The sequence below is a fragment of the Dermochelys coriacea genome, chromosome 16 (genome assembly GCF_009764565.3).
Source record: "Dermochelys coriacea isolate rDerCor1 chromosome 16, rDerCor1.pri.v4, whole genome shotgun sequence".
Taxonomy (NCBI): Eukaryota; Metazoa; Chordata; order Testudines; family Dermochelyidae; genus Dermochelys; species Dermochelys coriacea.
The window spans coordinates 381,119-398,136 of record NC_050083.1 but is presented as its reverse complement, the minus strand read 5'-3'; the positions used below and the strand labels follow the sequence as shown (position 1 = coordinate 398,136).

General features: G+C 45.2%; 2 protein-coding genes across 19 annotated transcripts in view; one reads left to right on the top strand and one right to left on the bottom strand.

The window, feature by feature from the left end:
- Positions 1-12,364, bottom strand: part of FKBP15 (FKBP prolyl isomerase family member 15) — an 81,483-nt gene extending 69,119 nt beyond the window's left edge. For 5 of the 15 annotated variants that reach the window (XM_038374617.2, XM_043499140.1, XM_043499141.1 and 2 more), the window contains exons 1-2: positions 12,164-12,318; positions 2,051-2,163 (exon numbers count right to left, since the gene is read on the bottom strand). In XM_038374617.2, coding sequence (XP_038230545.1) covers positions 2,051-2,163; positions 12,164-12,216 — 166 coding nt within the window. In that variant the 5' untranslated portion in view covers positions 12,217-12,318. Of the gene's footprint in view, positions 1-2,050; positions 2,164-12,163 lie in introns of those variants that run through there. The other 10 variants (XM_038374618.2, XM_043499137.1, XM_038374620.2 and 7 more) reach the window with 7 other exon arrangements.
- A 36-nt stretch (positions 12,365-12,400) lies between these two features.
- SLC31A1 (solute carrier family 31 member 1) overlaps positions 12,401-17,018 on the top strand; it is an 80,286-nt gene continuing 75,668 nt past the window's right edge. The window contains exon 1 of one of the 4 annotated variants that reach the window (XM_038374626.2): positions 12,401-12,512. In XM_038374626.2, the coding sequence (XP_038230554.1) occupies positions 12,416-12,512 (97 nt within the window). In that variant the 5' untranslated portion in view covers positions 12,401-12,415. Of the gene's footprint in view, positions 12,545-17,018 lie in introns of all 4 variants that reach the window. The other 3 variants (XM_038374633.2, XM_038374630.2, XM_038374628.2) reach the window with 3 other exon arrangements.

Below are 17,018 nucleotides of genomic sequence, written 5' to 3'. Positions count from 1 at the left end.
TGATGTTGGTGAAATGTCCCTTGTGATCTATCAGTGCTTGCAGCACCATTGAGAAGTACCCCTTGCAGTTTACGTACTGGCTGCCCTGGTGGTCTGGTCCCAAGATAGGGATATGCGTTCTGTCTACAGCCCCATCACAGTTAGGGAATCCCATTGCAGCAAAGCCATCTACTATGACCTGCACATTTCCCAGAGTCACTACCTTTGATAGCAGCAGCTCAATGATTGCGTTGGCTACTTGCATCACAGCAACCCCCACAGTAGATTTGCCCACTCCAAATTGATTACCAACTGACCGGTAGCTGTCTGGCGTTGCAAGCTTCCACAGGGCTATTGCCACTCGCTTGTGAACGGTGAGGGCTGCTCTCATCTTGGTATTCTTGCACCTCAGGGCAGGGGAAAGCAAGTCAAAGTTCCATGAAAGTGCCCTTACGCTTGCGAAAGTTTCGGAGCCACTGGGAATCATCCCAGACCTGCAACGCTATGCGGTCCCACCACTCTGTGCTTGTTTCCTGGGACCAGAATCGGAGTTCCACGGCATAAGCCCATTAACACCATGATCTCCAAACTGCAGGGGAACATGGTTTTAGAGAAAAGTGTGTTCATGCCCTCATCACGGCACTGCCATTGCCTCCTCGCCTGGTTTTTCAGGTGCTGGTTCTGGATACACTGCACGATAATGTGCGAGGTGTTTACAATGGTCATAACTGCTGCGGTGAGCTGAACGGGCTCCACGCTTGCTGTGCTATGGCGTCTGCTCCTGCCTGGGCAATCCAGGGAAAAGGGCACGAAATGATTGTTTGCCGTTGCTCTGATGGAGGGAGGGGCGACTGACAACACAGCTTACAGGGTTGGCTTAAAGGGAATTAAAATCAACAAAGGGGGTGGCTTTGCAAGAAACAGAATGTACCCCGAAAGGATAGAACTCAAAACTGGGTTTAGCAGGCCACTGATTTCACAGAGGGAGGGAGGAGAAAATGAATACAAAACAAATCTGGTCTATTTCTTGTTTTGATCCACTTCATCTACCTTTATACATCTTGCTGGCAGCAGACTGTGCAGTACAACCGCTAGCCATCTCCTGGGTGCTCAGCAGAAGACGGTGCAGCATGACTGCTGGCCATTGTCTTCTGCTGGCTACAGATTAAAAGACAGTGCACTGCCGGTAGGATTCAATTGCCATGACACGAAACTTAAAAGGGAAATGACCTGGTTGAGTCACTCCCATGTTTGCCCAGGTGCCCCGACCTCATCGAGATCAGATAAAGAGCACCCTGGACTACATCGACGATGGCTACCAGTCATACTCCACTGTCTGCTGTCAAAAGGCAATAAACTGCTGCCGTGTAGCAATGCAGTACCACGTCTGCCAGCACCCAGGAGACGTACGGTGACAGTTAGCTGAGCGGGCTCCATGTTTGCTGTGGTATGGCATCTGCACAGGTAACTCAGGGAAAAAGGCTCAAAACGATTGTTTGCCCTTGCTTTCAAGGAGGGTAGGAAGGAGGGCCTGACAATATGTACCCAGAAACACCCACGACAATATTTTAGCCCCACCAGGCATTGGGATTTCTACCCAGAATTCAAATGGGCGGCGGAGACTACGGGAACTGTGGGATAGTTACCCACAGTGCAACGCTCCGGAAATCGACGGTTGCCTCGGTACTGTGGACACACTCTGCCGACTACATGCACTTAAGAGTATTTGTGTGGGGACGCACACAATCGACTGTATAAAAACGCTTTCTACAAAACCAACTTCTATAAATTCAACCTAATTTCTTAGTGTAGACAAGGCCTAACACGGTGAACCTCCTTTCTCTGAGGTGTTGGTTGCAAAGTGTGAATGTTCCGCACACCCGGGTTTCCACTGTATGGTCTAGATTTTCTGGTCACACGTGTAGACTTTATTCAGTTTGTTAACGCTTTGTCCCATCTCTTCTCTTCACACTCAGTACATAGTGCCGCAAAGCCCAGAGAGAAACTGAGGCATGTATCAGAATAATAAAAATTGCTAAAATTCACACATTCAATCACACCAGTTACTTACTCGCCGCTGGTTGGCCTTTTTTAGGCTGTTTTGGTGCTGTATATTGGAAGAATTCATTTCCATGGACTGATACAGTTTGATCCAATCCAAAGAGAGAGGCCAATCTGGTGCTGCTAAGAGAAAAGAAATCATTCATTTTATTTACAGGACAGTTCTTTCCTTATTTTTTTAAGAATGGGGAAGTTGCTAACTTTAAATTGTACCAAGATATAAAGCGTCACTTGCTGTTTTAGAGACCTGCAGTTGGATTGAAATAAAATAGCTCAGTACTGACTAATTGATCACTAAATTTGGAAAAAGCTGGAGTTTTAACTATTTGTAGTGGGGGATTAGAGAGAACATTCATTTTGTTATTCTTCCCCAAGCCTAATACACACTCAAGATTGAGAGAACAACAAAACTGAATTGCTCCATATTAGCAAGGATGCACACTGGTATACCCCAGGGACCCAACTGCAGACATTTATAGACAATGGAGATACAGGAGTTAAGGACGTAGAGTATGTAAAGCATTTTTTAAACACAAAGTTTTTTAAGAAAGCAGAGAAGAAATTAAGAGCATTCCCTTTGAGTGCTCTAATCCAAACAGCAGCAAGCTAGATTCATAGATATTAAGGTCAGAAAGGACCATTCTGATCATCTAGTCTGACCTCCTGCACAATGCAGGCCACAGAATCGCACCGACCCACTCCTGCAATAAACCTCTCACCTATGTCTGAGCTACTGAAGTCCTCAGATCATGTTTTAAAGACTTCAAGGAGCTGAGAATCCTCCAGCAAGTGACCTGTGCCCCATGCTACAGAGGAAGGAGAAAAACCTCCAGGGCCTCTTCCAATCTGCCCTGGAGGAAAATTCCTTCCTGACTGCAAATGTGGCGATCAGCTGAACCTTGAGCATATGAGCAAGATTCACCAGCCAGATACCCAGGAAAGAATTCTCTGTAGTAACTCAGATCCCACCCCATCTAACATCCTATCGGGCCTGTTTACCATGAATATTTAAAGATTGCCAATTAATTGCCAAAGTCATGTTATCCCATCATACCATCTCCTCCATAAACTTATCGAGTTTAATCTTGAAGCCAGATAGGTCTTTTGCCCCCACTGCTTCCCTTGGAAGGCTGTTCCAAAACTTCACTCCTCTGATGGTTAGAAACCTTCGTCTAATTACAAGTCTAAACTTCCTGATGGCCAGTTTATATCAATTTGTTCTTGTGCCCACATTGGTGTTGAGCTTAAATAATTCCTCTCCCTCTCTGGTATTTATCCCTCTGATATATTTATAGAGAGCAATCTTATCTCCCCTCAACCTTCTTTTGGTTAGGCTAAACAAGCCAAGCTCCTTGAGTCTCCTTTCATAAGACAGGTTTTCCATTCCTCGGATCATCCTAGTAGCCCTTCTCTGTACCTGTTCCAGTTGGAATTCATCCTTCTTAAACATGGGAGACCAAAACTGCACACAGTATTCTAGGTGAGGTCTCACCAGTGCCTTGTATAATGGTACTAAAACCTCCTTTTCTCTACTGGAAATACCTCGCCTAATGATCAGTCTTTAATAAGCTTTTTTTACGGCCATATCACATTGGTGGCTTATAGTTATCCTGTGACCAACCAATACTCCAAGGTCCTTCTCCTCCTCCATTACTTCCAATTGATGCATCCCCAGCTTATAACTAAAATTCTTGTTATTAATCCCTAAATGCATGACCTTACGCTTCTCACCATTAAATTTCATCCTATTACTATTACTCCAGTTTATAAGGTCATCCAGATCTTCCTGTATGATATCCCGGTCTCTCTCTAAATTGGCAATACCTCCCAGCTTTGTATCATCCGCAAACTTTATTAGCACACTCCCACTTTGTGTGTCGAGGTCAGTAATAAAAAGATTAAATAAGATTGGTCCCAAAACTGATCCCTGAGGAACTCCACTGGTAACCTCCCTCCAGCCTGACAGTTCACCTTTCAGTACGACCCGCTGGAGTCTCTCTGTTAACCAATTCCTTATCCACCTTTCAATTTTCATATTGATCCCCATCTTTTCCAATTTAACTAATAATTCCCCATGTGGCACAGTATCGAACGCCTTATTGAAATCTAGGTAAATTATATCCACTGCGTTTCCTTTGTCTAAAAAAATCTGTTACTTTCTCAAAGAAGGAGATCAGGTTGGTTTGGCACAATCTACCTTTTGTAAAACCATGTTGTATTTTGTCCCATTTACCATTGACTTCAATGTCCTTAATTACTTTCTCGTTCAAAATTTTTTCCAAGACCTTGCATACTACAGATGTCAAACTAACAGGCCTGTAGTTACCCGGATCACTTTTTCCCCCCTTTCTTAAAAATAGGAACTATGTTAGCAATTCTCCAGTCATACAGTACAACCCCTGAGTTTAGAGATTGATTTAAAATTCTTGCTAACGGGCTTGCAATTTCATGTGCCAATTCTTTTAATATTCTTGGATGAAGGTTATCCGGGCCCCCCGATTTAGTCCCATTAAGCTGTTTGAGTTTCGCTTCTACCTCCGATATGGTAATATCTACCTCCATATCCTCTTTCCCATTTGTCATGCTACCATTATCCTTAAGATCCTCATTGGCCTTATTAAAGACTGAGGCAAAGTATTTGTTTAGATATTGGGCCATACCTAGATTATCCTTAGCCTCCACTCCATCCTCAGTAAGAAAAGGAGTACTTGTGGCACCTTAGAGACTAACAAATTTATCTGAGCATAAGCTTTCGTGAGCTACAGCTCACTTCATCGGATGCATTTGGTGGAAAATACAGAGGGGAGATTGATATACACACACAGAGAACATGAAACAATGGGTTTTATCATACACACTGTAAGGAGAGTGATCACTTAAGATGAGCCATCACCAGCAGCGGGGGGGGGGGGGGGGGGGGAAAAGGAGGAAAACCTTTCATGGTGACAAGCAAGGTAGGCTATTTCCAGCAGTTAACAAGAACATCTGAGGAACAGTGTGGGGTGGGGTGGGGGGGAGAAATAACATGGGGAAATAGTAAAAGAATAAATGGACACAAATCAGATGTCAAGAATTATAACATTCAAAAACCAATTGGAGAACACTTCAATCTCTCTGGTCACTCGATTACAGACCTGAGGGTGGCTATTCTTCAACAAAAAAAAACTTCAAAAACAGACTCCAATGAGAGACTGCTGAATTGGAATTAATTTGCAAAGTGGATACAATTAACTTTGGCTTGAAGAGAGACTGGGAATGGATGAGTCATTACACAAAGTAAAACTATTTCCCCATGTTATTTCTCCCCCCCACCCCACCCCCCACTGTTCCTCAGATGTTCTTGTTAACTGCTGGAAATGGCCCACCTTGCTTGTCACCATGAAAGGTTTTCCTTCCTCCCGCCCTGCTGCTGGTGATGGCTCATCTTAAGTGATCACTCTCCTTACAGTGAGCTGTAGCTCACGAAAGCTTATGCTCAAATAAATTTGTTAGTCTCTAAGGTGCCACAAGTACTCCTTTTCTTTTTGCGAATACAGACTAACACGGCTGCTTCTCTGAAATCCATCCTCAGTGTTTAGCGAGCCCACTTTTTTCTTTGTTTTCTCCTTATTTATATGGCTATAGAACCTTTTACTATTGGTTTTAATTCCCTTTGCAAGGTCCAACTCTACTTGACTTTTTACCCTGTCTCACTTTATCCCTACATATTCTGACGTCAATAAGGTAGCTTTCCTTGCTGATCCCTCCCATCTTCCACGCCCTGTATGCTTTCTGCTTTTTCTTAAATCATCCATCTTGGTCTACAACTCCTGCCTATGAATTTTTTCCCTTTTCTTGGGATGCAGGCTTCCGATAGCTTCTGCAGCTTTGACTTAAAGTAATCCCAGGCCTCCTCTGCCTTTAGATCCATAAATTCTTCAGTCCAACCCACTTCCCTAACTAATTTCCTTAATTTTTGAAAGTCAGCCCTTTTGAAATCAAAAACCCTAGTCACAGATTTATTTTTGTTTGTCCTTCCGTTCAGTTTGAACTGAATTAGCTCATGATCACTTGAACCAAAACTGTCCCCTACAACCATTTCTTCTATGAGGTCCTCACTACTCACCAAAACCAAATCTAAAATGGAATCCTCTCTAGTAGAAGGAAATCATCAACTATCGCATCTAGGAAAATCTAAGCCCTATTATTATTCCTAGCACTCATCCTCCAGTCTATATCTGGGAAGTTAAAGTCTCCCATGATCACACAGTTTCCATTAGTATTTACTTCATTAAAAACATTAAAGAGGGCTCTATCCATATCCAAATTAGATCCAGGTAGTCTATAGCACATCCCGAGCACTATCACAGGCTCTAGTAGTTTTCTTCCCTAATGTGATTTTTGCCCAGACGGACTGTCTTGACCATTCCATTGCTTCTTATTTCTTTACATTCTATCTCATCATTGATATACAATGCTACTAAATAAAGAGAATGAATCCCAGAATCATAGAGTATTAGGGTTGGAAGAGACCTCAGGAGGTCATCTAGTCCAATCCCTTGCTCAAAGCAGGCCAACACCCATTAAATCGTCCCAGCCAGGGCTTTGTCAAGCCAGGCCTTAAAAACCTCTAAGGATGGAGATTCTATCACCTCCCTAGGGAGTCCATTCCTCCCGCACTGCAACTTGAGACCATTACTTCTTGTTTAGACATCACTGAGAACAGCCTAGCTCCATCCTTTTTGGAACCCCCACTTCAGGTAGTTGAAGACTGCTATCAAATCCCCCCTCACTCACGTCTTCTGCAGACTGAATACCCCCAGTTCCCTCAGCTTCTCCTCATAAGTCATGTCCCCCAGCTCCCTAATCATTGTCGTTGCCCTCTGCTGGGCTTTCTCCAATTTGTCCACATCCCTTCTATAGCGGCAGGGACCAAAACTGGACGCTATATTCCAGGTGTGGCCTCACCAGTGCTGAATAGAGGGGAATAATCACTTCCCTTGATCTGCTGGCAATGCTCCTACTAATACAGCCCAATATGCTGTTGGCCTTCTTGGCAACATGGGCACACTGCTGATTCATATCCAGCTTCTCGTCCACTGTACTCTCCAGGTCCTTTTCTGCAGAACTGCTGCTTAGTCCGTTGTTGCCCAGCCTGTAGCAGAGCATGGGATTCTTCCTTCCTAAGTGCATCCTATGATTCTATGAGTCCACTGGCTAATAGTTAAAGAGTGCTTACTATTGAATGGATATGATTTTATTGTTATGGTTAAGTAAATATTAGTATGATGTAATGTGAGCAACCCCTATTATTCTCAGTGTTCATCCCTAAAAAATTGTAAGAGCATACTTATTACTATAGCAAGAATTTAACACATCGCTGCTTTCAGCCATTGAAGACAACCTCATTTTCAGAGGTTAATGTAAACCTATTTCCAAACAAAACTGGTGTGCAAAAAATACCTCTTTAAAAATCTTCTCTTTCTTCTTGACTGCATTACCACCACCACCACCACCACCTTAGGGAACTAAGGGTACAAGAGTGTGGATCTAATTTACTTTTCATCTTTCATACTAGAGGTTTACTTTAATGTTTCACAATTGAACTACTCTAGTCAGTTTCACTACTACTTCTCTTCCACAGGCTGCTGTGGTCTAGGCTTGCAATGTTTCCCCCCTCCAGCACATTTCATTTAAAGTTTAACATCCAAAATCTCAATTGTCTGAATAAAAGCCCTACATGCTTTAAGTCTATTTCCTGCTCCTTGGGGGGGGGGGGGGGAAATCAAAGCAAGGAAACGTCAGGATTTAATATATTTTTAATGACAGGTTTCAGAGTAGCAGCTGTGTTAGTCTGTATTCTCAAAAAGAAAAGGAGTACTTGTGGCACCTTAGAGACTAACAAATTTATTTGAGGATAAGCTTTCGTGAGCTACAGCTCACTTCATTGGATGCATCGGATGAAATGAGCTGTAGCTCACGAAAGCTTATGCTCAAATAAATTTGTTAGTCTCTAAGGTGCCACAAGTACTCCTTTTCTTTTTGCAAATACAGACTAACACGGTTGCTACTCTGAAACCTATAAAATCAAACTACTTCTATGGAAAAAAACTCAAATTTCCTGCCAAAGATATTGCAGGCTCCACGTTCCTGATGGTATGCTCTGAAAGATCATTTTCGGTACAGTGTTTTTCTAACACTATTACAAATTCTGGGGCGAGCCCAAGCTTTATTGCAGCTCTCTGTGAAATGTAGCACTTCAGCATATTTCTCCACAGGAACAGCAGTAGTAGAAACTGATTCTAAACAGCATTTTTTTTCCCCCACAGCAGTGATTTTCTGAAAGCACGTGACCTTCTAAGTAGACTATTTCAAACATCTGATTGCTATTTGTACTTGAGGAGTTTGTGGAAAAAGGGGATTAGTGTTCAGTTTTTTCCCCCCCCCCTTTTAAATTTACAAAAACTAAAAATGGAAGAGACGCTTAGAGGGGTCACAAGTCAACTTTGTCTGCAAACACAATTAACCTCATCACAAGACTATCACACCTGCCTGACTCTACTTCCTTTTGAAAATAAGGAAGCAGCAGCAGGTCTTCTAATATAAGGGCTTGTCTACACTTACTGCGATTGATCCACTGGGGGCCAATTTAGGGGGTCTTAGACCCTCTAAATTGACCACCGATCGCTCTCCCGTCGATTCTGAAGGAGAAGCATAAGGTAAGTTGACAGGAGAGTTTCTCCACTTGACACAGCGCAGTGCAGACACCGCTATAAGTCAACCTAAGCTACGGCAAATCCAGCTACATTATTCATGTAGCTGGCGTTGCGTAACTTAGGTCAACTTAACCCCATAGTGTAGACTTGCCCTAACAAACCAGGTTTTTCTGTGAGAAAACTGCGAACACTGCAGATCCACCTCTGCATGCAAGGGTTGCTACAGGGAGAAGATAGATACCCTAAATAAAAGTGAATGATTTGCTTTTGAGGGATCTAGTACTAGTCCTTTTTCCACTGGGAGCCAGTGAGCAGCACTGGAACTGCCAAACCAAAGACCAGATGTCATGATAGATGGATATTTCGTTCTCAATCTAAGCATGCATCTATCGTACTTATGTGGCTCCCCCCATCTCTGTAGTAACTGAGCACCTCAGTCTTTTAGTGCATTATCCTTACACGCACCCACGCCTGTGAGATAGGAGAGTCTTATTATCCCCACTGGACAGAATGGGAACAGAGGCACAGAGAAACTGAGGGTGTGACTACACTGCAGTTGGGAACATGCCTCCAGACCAGGCAGACAGACTTGCACTATCTCCTCTCGAGCTAGTGTGCTAAAAATAGTGCAGTGGATATTACGGCATGGGCAATGGCTCAGGCTAGCCACGCAAGTCCAAGTGCACACACCCCACTCCATCAACTGAGCTCAGGTAGCTAGTCCAAGCTGCCATCTGTGCTCCACCGCGCACACTGCTATTTTTAGTGAGCTAGTTGGAGCAGAGCTAGTGAAACTGACTACCTGGGTTGGGGGCATGCTCCCAGCTGCAGCACAGACATACTGTAAGTGACCTTGCACACACAGGCATTCTTAGGTCACCCAAGTTACAGGCCCTTGAACCATATTTCCTCATACAACAAGCCTATGGAGGGTCCTCTAAGAATTTTCTCCTCGGGGGGAGACAATTGTTTTCCATTGAGAAAAGGAGTACTTGTGGCACCTTAGAGACTAACAAATTTATTAGAGCATAAGCTTTCGTGAGCTACAGCTCACTTCATCGGATGCATTTGGATGAAGTGAGCTGTAGCTCACGAAAGCTTATGCTCTAATAAATTTGTTAGTCTCTAAGGTGCCACAAGTACTCCTTTTCTTTTTGCGAATACAGACTAACACGGCTGCTACTCTGAAACCTGTTTTCCATTGGGAGCCAGTGACCAGCACTGGCACTGCCAAACCAAACTACCTTGTCTCTCTACCTTTCAGTTGACAATAATTCTGGGTCATTGCCCATCTCTAACACAAAGGGTCACTGTAGGTACCAACAAGATTTCCCTAGCATGGGATTTAAAATGAGGAAGGTATTTCACAACATTATATTCTCAAATAGTTCTGCCTACCCTGGAGGAGTACTTGAGTGATACTGCTCTGACTGCACCAGAGCCGCCTTCTCCTGGTTAGTGGTTGGACAGAAATCCTGCTGCTGCATGAGGATTGGCAGCATGAGCTCTTTGCTTCCTTTGTAGCCCCACTTACTGAAGGGCCACATTTAATAATGATCCAGGTTGAGAATGCAGTTTTTATTTATTAACACACACACACACACACACACACACACACACACACACACACACACAAAAACATTTTCCATTTGCAAAATTTGACCTGTAGTTTCTTATTTCTTGCAACAGCAATTCACAATAGTCTGAACTTAGATATAAAGTCCTAATTCTCCCTGCAGAGTTTACTTTTACCACTTTCAGTTAGTTCTGAATGGATATAATGCATATATAACATGAAGCAATAGTTAAAGTTATGGACTTTTTCAAGTAAAGATCAATGATCCCAGAGCAACTACTAGAACTATTAAGCTGCATCACAAGAAAAAAGCCTATATAACAACTTTAGAATTGTATAGTTCCTAAAAACAGGATCTTGCCACTCAGATGAATGTTTTTCCTTAGAAAGCCCTTAAAATATGCTACACAAAAGCAGCCTTAAACAGGAGGCTGAAATACATTCCTTTATCACTTAAGGAAAGTGCCAACATTATGGACTTATTAGCCATTTAAACAAGAATTCTTCTAAGTCATCTGATTAGCTGTAGTTTCAGTTCTAAACAACTTTATGAAAGCCAGCATGAGCTGTCAGTTCCTTCCCCAGAGTCAGCAATGTTGAAAGACAACTGTTCGAAATACTCCTCCGAATACCATTATCTAGTTCGGCCCTTGGAAACACAGTGGAACAGGCCTACAGGCTTTACTCTTATGTCAAACATTTACAGTGAAGTTGAATGAAAAAAGCGTCCTACCATTTCAATGCGCTATAGCAGAATGCATTTTGCAATTCCATTTATACTAGTTATTTAGACTAGACTTTAGACTAGTCATTTCAACTGAACAGTTGCCCTCCTCAGATTATTGTATTTGTAATAGACACACGACTAGAGAGCGAAGCTTTGAGAGAAGAAAAGGAGTACCGGTGGCACCTTAGAGACTAACAAATTTATTAGAGCATAAGCTTTCGTGAGCTACAGCTCACACCAAATGCATCCGATGAAGTGAGCTGTAGCTCACGAAAGCTTATGCTCTAATAAATTTGTTAGTCTCTAAGGTGCCACAAGTACTCCTTTTCTTTTTGCGAATACAGACTAACACGGCTGCTACTCTGAAAGCTTTGAGAGAAGTGACTTCATTGTGAAAAGGGTTTCCGCCTCCCTACAAGGCACGTTGTCAACGCGAACGGCCACCAAATTCACTCCTTCCTTTGCCCGAATTTCAAGAGTCCACAAACACATTTTCAGTCCTTCTCGCCCCCCACCAGCGACTGCGATCTGAGAGCGGAAAAGCAAGGCAGCCAAAACGAAGGCGAAGAGCGTTGAGGTTCCAGTTTCAAGTTGCCAAGGGGCTGGTTTTATAAGCAGCAGCGAAGGACAATGCGAGCGCGGCAGCTCCTGGCGAGGGTCACTAGCGCGGCGGGGATGCTGCGACACTACGGCTGGCGCCGGGACGACGTCGGTGCAGCTCCGCCGTTAGAGGCCCGGCCGACAGGCCCCGCCGGAGCCGGCCGTGCCAGCCCAGGGCCTGTGGCCAAGGGCCACGCACGAAGGGAGGCGGCGGCCCGGCCCCCGCTGTCCGTCGCGGGACGGGACGGGCCGGCCTCACGACCCGGCAGGGCCCGGCGATTTGGGACAGGAAGCGCAGCAGGGCAACGGGAGTGACCGGAGCGACCCCGTGCGGCGGCGGCGGCCGGGCGCGGGCAGCAGGAGCCCCCAGGCTTGTTGCTCGCGGGTCACCTCAGGCGGGCCCGTCGGGGCCGAGCCTGGGGAGCCAGCGCGAGCGGGCGGGGAGAACTGCCGGCGCCCCGCGCGGGGACGGGGGCGGGGACGGGGGCGGGGGCGGGGTGGACAGACCCCCCCAGGGGCGCTCACCCGCCCGTAGGGGACAGAAAGTCCGCGTCCTCCTCCTCCGCGGCCCCGAACATGCTGCCTCAGGACGGCCGGTCTCGGCGGCCGCTTGCACTCGGAAGCGGACAGCGGCTAAGACAGCTCTAGCGTGTGTCGCAAAACTGTCGCCCCGCCGCGCCTCAGGACTCGCTTGCTTTCCAGCCGGGCCTGGGGGCGGGCCTTGGCCACACTGACCAATAGCGCCCGTCCCGGCCCGGGAGCGGATCGCGCTGCCCAATGGAGCGGCCTCCCGCCTGCCCGGGGCAAGCCCAGGCTCCGAGGCCACGTCCGCGGAGGCGGGGTCTGCAGCCCTCGAGCGGGCCCGGAGCGGCGGGTGAGTCTCGTGCCGGTGGCCGGCCCGGAGCGGTGAGTGGCGCGGGGCCGGTCCCTGGGAGGGGCCGCCCTGCTCTCGCCTCCCAGCCGGCTGAGCCGGGCCGGACCCCAGCCCTCGCGCCCTGGGTCCTGCGGCCCGAGCCGGCGGCGGAGCCCGGACGCCTGGATTCCGTTCCCAGCGCTGCCAGCGGCTCGCCCGGGCCCTTCCTCTCTCCCGCTCCGTGCAGCGGGGGGCCGGCCGGCCGGGGATGGCTCGGGTCCTGGGGCGGGGACACGTGCCCGCCGGGCGAGGCCTGGGTCCCTGACGTCTCTGCCGCGCTGGAGGCAGAGGGTGGTTTGACCCCTCGTTGTCCCCGGGGGAGCCGACGCTCGCGGTTGCACGATGCGGCCCCGAGAGCGCGTCCCGCTGGGAACCCCGGGCGTTCGCTTCCCCGGGGCCAGAGGTGGAGCGCAGCAGCCGCTTAACGTTGCATGCCAGCCTGGGCTGTAGTTTAGGACAGGACATAAAAGTGCAGAGTGACCGAAGAGAATGACGCTGTGGAGGGCGTTTAGGGAGGCAGATGGTACGTACTCAACTTGGAGTTTGGCCAGGAACCTAGAGACTGCTCCATATTCCTATGAGAAATGTCACCGGTGATTAAGCCCTGGGTCTTGCATCCCCTCCAAAATGACCCCTCTTATAACCAGTGTTCATTGGACCCACACGGGGGCATTGGTCATTATAGACTCGGAGGCAGGGGTGCCCCAGTTCAGCCACCAGCACCATTTTCTGCAGCACTACATGCTTTCATTGAGGATTTCGTATCTGCCTACTGACTGTCCCAGTCCTCCTTAACTTATGAATTCTGGCATGATCACAGCACATGATGTAGCATGGCTATAGGGTTTCTGCGTAAAGTGCCTTGTACTTGAATTCTGAGTATACAACACTTAGACTGCTGCTGATTTGAACCCGAATACTGGCAGATGTAATAGTATTTGCATTTCAAGCTTTGCCACTGATAGATACTTGATTAACATTTCTCAGTGCAACCCCTCTACAAAAAAAACTGTAGGGAGGGTGTGTTGAGGGGAAAAGAATTTTGTTTTAAATTACTTTAATGACTGACTCCAGCCTGGCTTCTGTTCTGGGCCATGTGTTCCATTATCTTCCACTTCCTACTGAGTTGTCTATCCTTTAACCCTCTATGGAAGGATGCCTGATCAGAACCCAATCTTAAGGAATCTGGTATGATTCTGAGACTTCAGGTGCTCCAGGTTCCGCTGTGGCTTACACTGTGCACAAACAAATAGGAGTTAGGTAGCAGTGATGCACCAGGTTCTGACCCAGGGTCACATCCCTGAACTCATTAAGTTGTGGTAAGGTGAGTGGGTAGGAGGATGGTGCTGGTTGGTAAGACTATGGGGTTAGTCTGGTGTGGTTGGGAAGGTTGCTGTTAAGCAGATCTGTTCTGTTTACTCCACTCACGCAAGAGTATTGTGACAGGTTTCAGAGTGGTAGCCGTGTTAGTCTGTATCAGCAAAAAAAAAAAAAAAAAAAAAAAAAAAAAGAGGAATACTTGTGGCACCTTGGAGACTAACAAATTTATTTTGGCATAAGCTTTCCTAGGCTAAAACCCACTTCATCGGATGCATGCAGTGGAAAATACAGTAGGAAGATATATACACACAGAACATGAAAAAATGGGTGTTGCCATACCAACTGTACGAGACCAATTAATTAAGGTGGGCTGTAATCAGCAGGAGAAGAAAAACCTTTTGTAGTGATAATCAGGATAATCTCTTCCCAAAAGAATAAATGGACACAAATCAGACATCAAGAATTATAACATTAAAAAACCAGTCAGAGAACACTTCAGCCTCCCTGGTCACTCAATTTCAGACCTAAGAGTTGCAATTCTCCAACAAAAAAACTTCAAAAACAGACTCCAATGAGAAACTGCGGAATTGGAATTAATTTGCAAACTGGACACCGTTAAATTAGGCTTGAATAAAGACTGGAGTGGATGGGTCATTACACAAAGTAAAAACTATTTCCCCATGCTAATATTTTCCCCCCCTACTGTTACTTACATTTTCTTGTCAACTGTTTGACATGCGCCATCCTGATTATCACTACAAAAGGTTTTTCTTCTCCTGCTGATCACAGCCCACCTTAATTAATTGGTCTTGTTACAGTTGGTATGGCAACACCCATTTTTTCATGTTCTCTGTGTGTATATATCTTCCTACTGTATTTTCCACTGCATGCATCCGATGAAGTGAGCTGTAGCTCACGAAAGCTTATGCTCAAATAAATTTGTTAGTCTCTAAGGTGCCACAAAGACTCCTCGTTGTTTTTACAAGAGTATTGATTTCTAAGGGGAGAGCTAGAACTGCCCATGAGAAAATCTCCACATGCTATTTTTAACACACACTCACTATTTCAGTGGTAGAGGTGCAAGTGCAGCAGGAGGGTCAGGCACCAAAAATGTGTCAAGACTTTACTGTTTATAGGAGCACAATATTGCTTTTGCCAAGCAAGGGGCATTACAGCTTTGCTTATGGATCTGAGCAGTGATCATGTAAATCTAAAAAAGAAAAGGAGTACTTGTGGCACCTTAGAGACTAACAAATTTATTAGAGCATAAGCTTTAGTGAGCTGTAGCTCACGAAAGCTTATGCTCTAATAAATTTGTTAGTCTCTAAGGTGCCACAAGTACTCCTTTTCTTTTTGCGAATACAGACTAACACGGCTGCTACTCTGAAACCTGTCATGTAAATCTACAATTTGCTGTATTGGAGGGATAATAAAAAAAAAATGTAGACAGTCCTCCAAGCTCTGGACTTGGTCTGGCTTCTGAGAAGTGGCCTGGAGTGCAGGAAGTGTTGTGCAATACACAACTCCATGAAGAAGTTTTGCAAAAGTAAATATTTCAAGGAAAATGGAACACAAAATTACTATTTTTCCTACCTTATTCATGGCCGATACTTGGAAAAGTTTACTGCCAGCAAGGAAGTTGTTGCAAGCCTTTTCATGATGATTCTAGCAGATGATGCCTCTGAAAAGAATGCTTTTTTACCCTTGGAAAGCAGGGATTCCTGTCTGCATTTAAGTGGCTGAGTCTTGGCTCTTAGCTGTAGCAGACCAGAGCTTAGGTGACACTGAAATTGCAATGGATCTGAAGTATGACGGAAAGAAAACTAATAAGAAAAATTAGAATAGTATGAGTCTAAGGCCTGATAACTCGTAAGCTGCTGGACTTAGCGTCAAATGCCTTGTACTAGTAGTTCTAGTTTCTACTCTTTGCAGTTTATGATCAAATCAGAGCACAGAATCATAGAACTGGAAGGGACCTCGAGAGGTCATCTAGTCCAGTCCTCTTTACTCAAGGTAGGACTAAGTATTATCTAGACCATCTTAGACAGGTGTTTGTCCAACCTACTCTTAAAAAATCCCCAGTGGCAGAGATTCCACCACCTCCCTAGGCAATTTATTTCAGTGCTTAACCACTCTGACAATTAGGAAGTTTTTCCTAATGTCCAGTCTAAACTGACCTTGCTGCAATTTAAGCCCATTGCTTCTTATCCTATTCTCAGAGGTTAAGAAGAACAATTTTTCTCCCTCCTCCTTGAAAGAACCTTTTATGTATTTGAAAACCGTTATCATGTCCCCTCTCGGTCTTCTCTTCTCCAAACTAAACAAACCCATTTTTTTCAATCTCCCCTCTTAGGTCATGTTTTCTAGACCTTTAATCATTTTTGTTGCTCTTCTCTGGACTTTCTCCTATTTGTCCACATCTTTTCTGAAATGTGGTGCCCAGAATTGGGCAAATACTCCAGCTGAGGCCTAATCAGCACAGAGTAGAGCGGAAGAATTACTTCTTGTGTCTTGCTTACAACACTCCTGCTAATACATTCCAAAATGATGTTTGCTTTTTTTGCAACAGTGTTACACTGTTGATGCACATTTAGCTTGTGATCTACTATGACCCCAGATCCGTTTCCGCAGTACTCCTTCCTAGGCAGTCATTTCCCATTTTATATGTGTGCAACTGATTGTTCCTTCCTAAGTGGAGTACTTTGCATTTGTCCTTATTAAATTTCATTCTATTTACTTCAGACCATTTCTCCAGTTTTTCCAGAGCATTTTGAATTTTAATCCTATCCTCAAAGCACTTGCAATCCCTCCCAGCTTGGTATCATCCACAAACTTTATAAGTGTACTCTCTATGCCATTATCTAAATCATTGATGAAGATATTGAACAGAACCAGATCCAGAAACGATCCCTGCGGGACCCCACTTGTTATGCCCTTCTGCATGACTGTGAACCACTGATAACTACTTTCTGGGAACAATTTTCCAACCAGTTATGCACCCACCTTATAGTAGCTCCATCTAGGTTGTATTTCCCTAGTTTGTTTATGAGAAAGTCATGGGAGACAGTATTAAAAGCAAAAAGAAAAGGAGTACTTGTGGCACCTTAGAGACTAACAAATTTATTAGAGCATAAGCTTTCGTGAGCT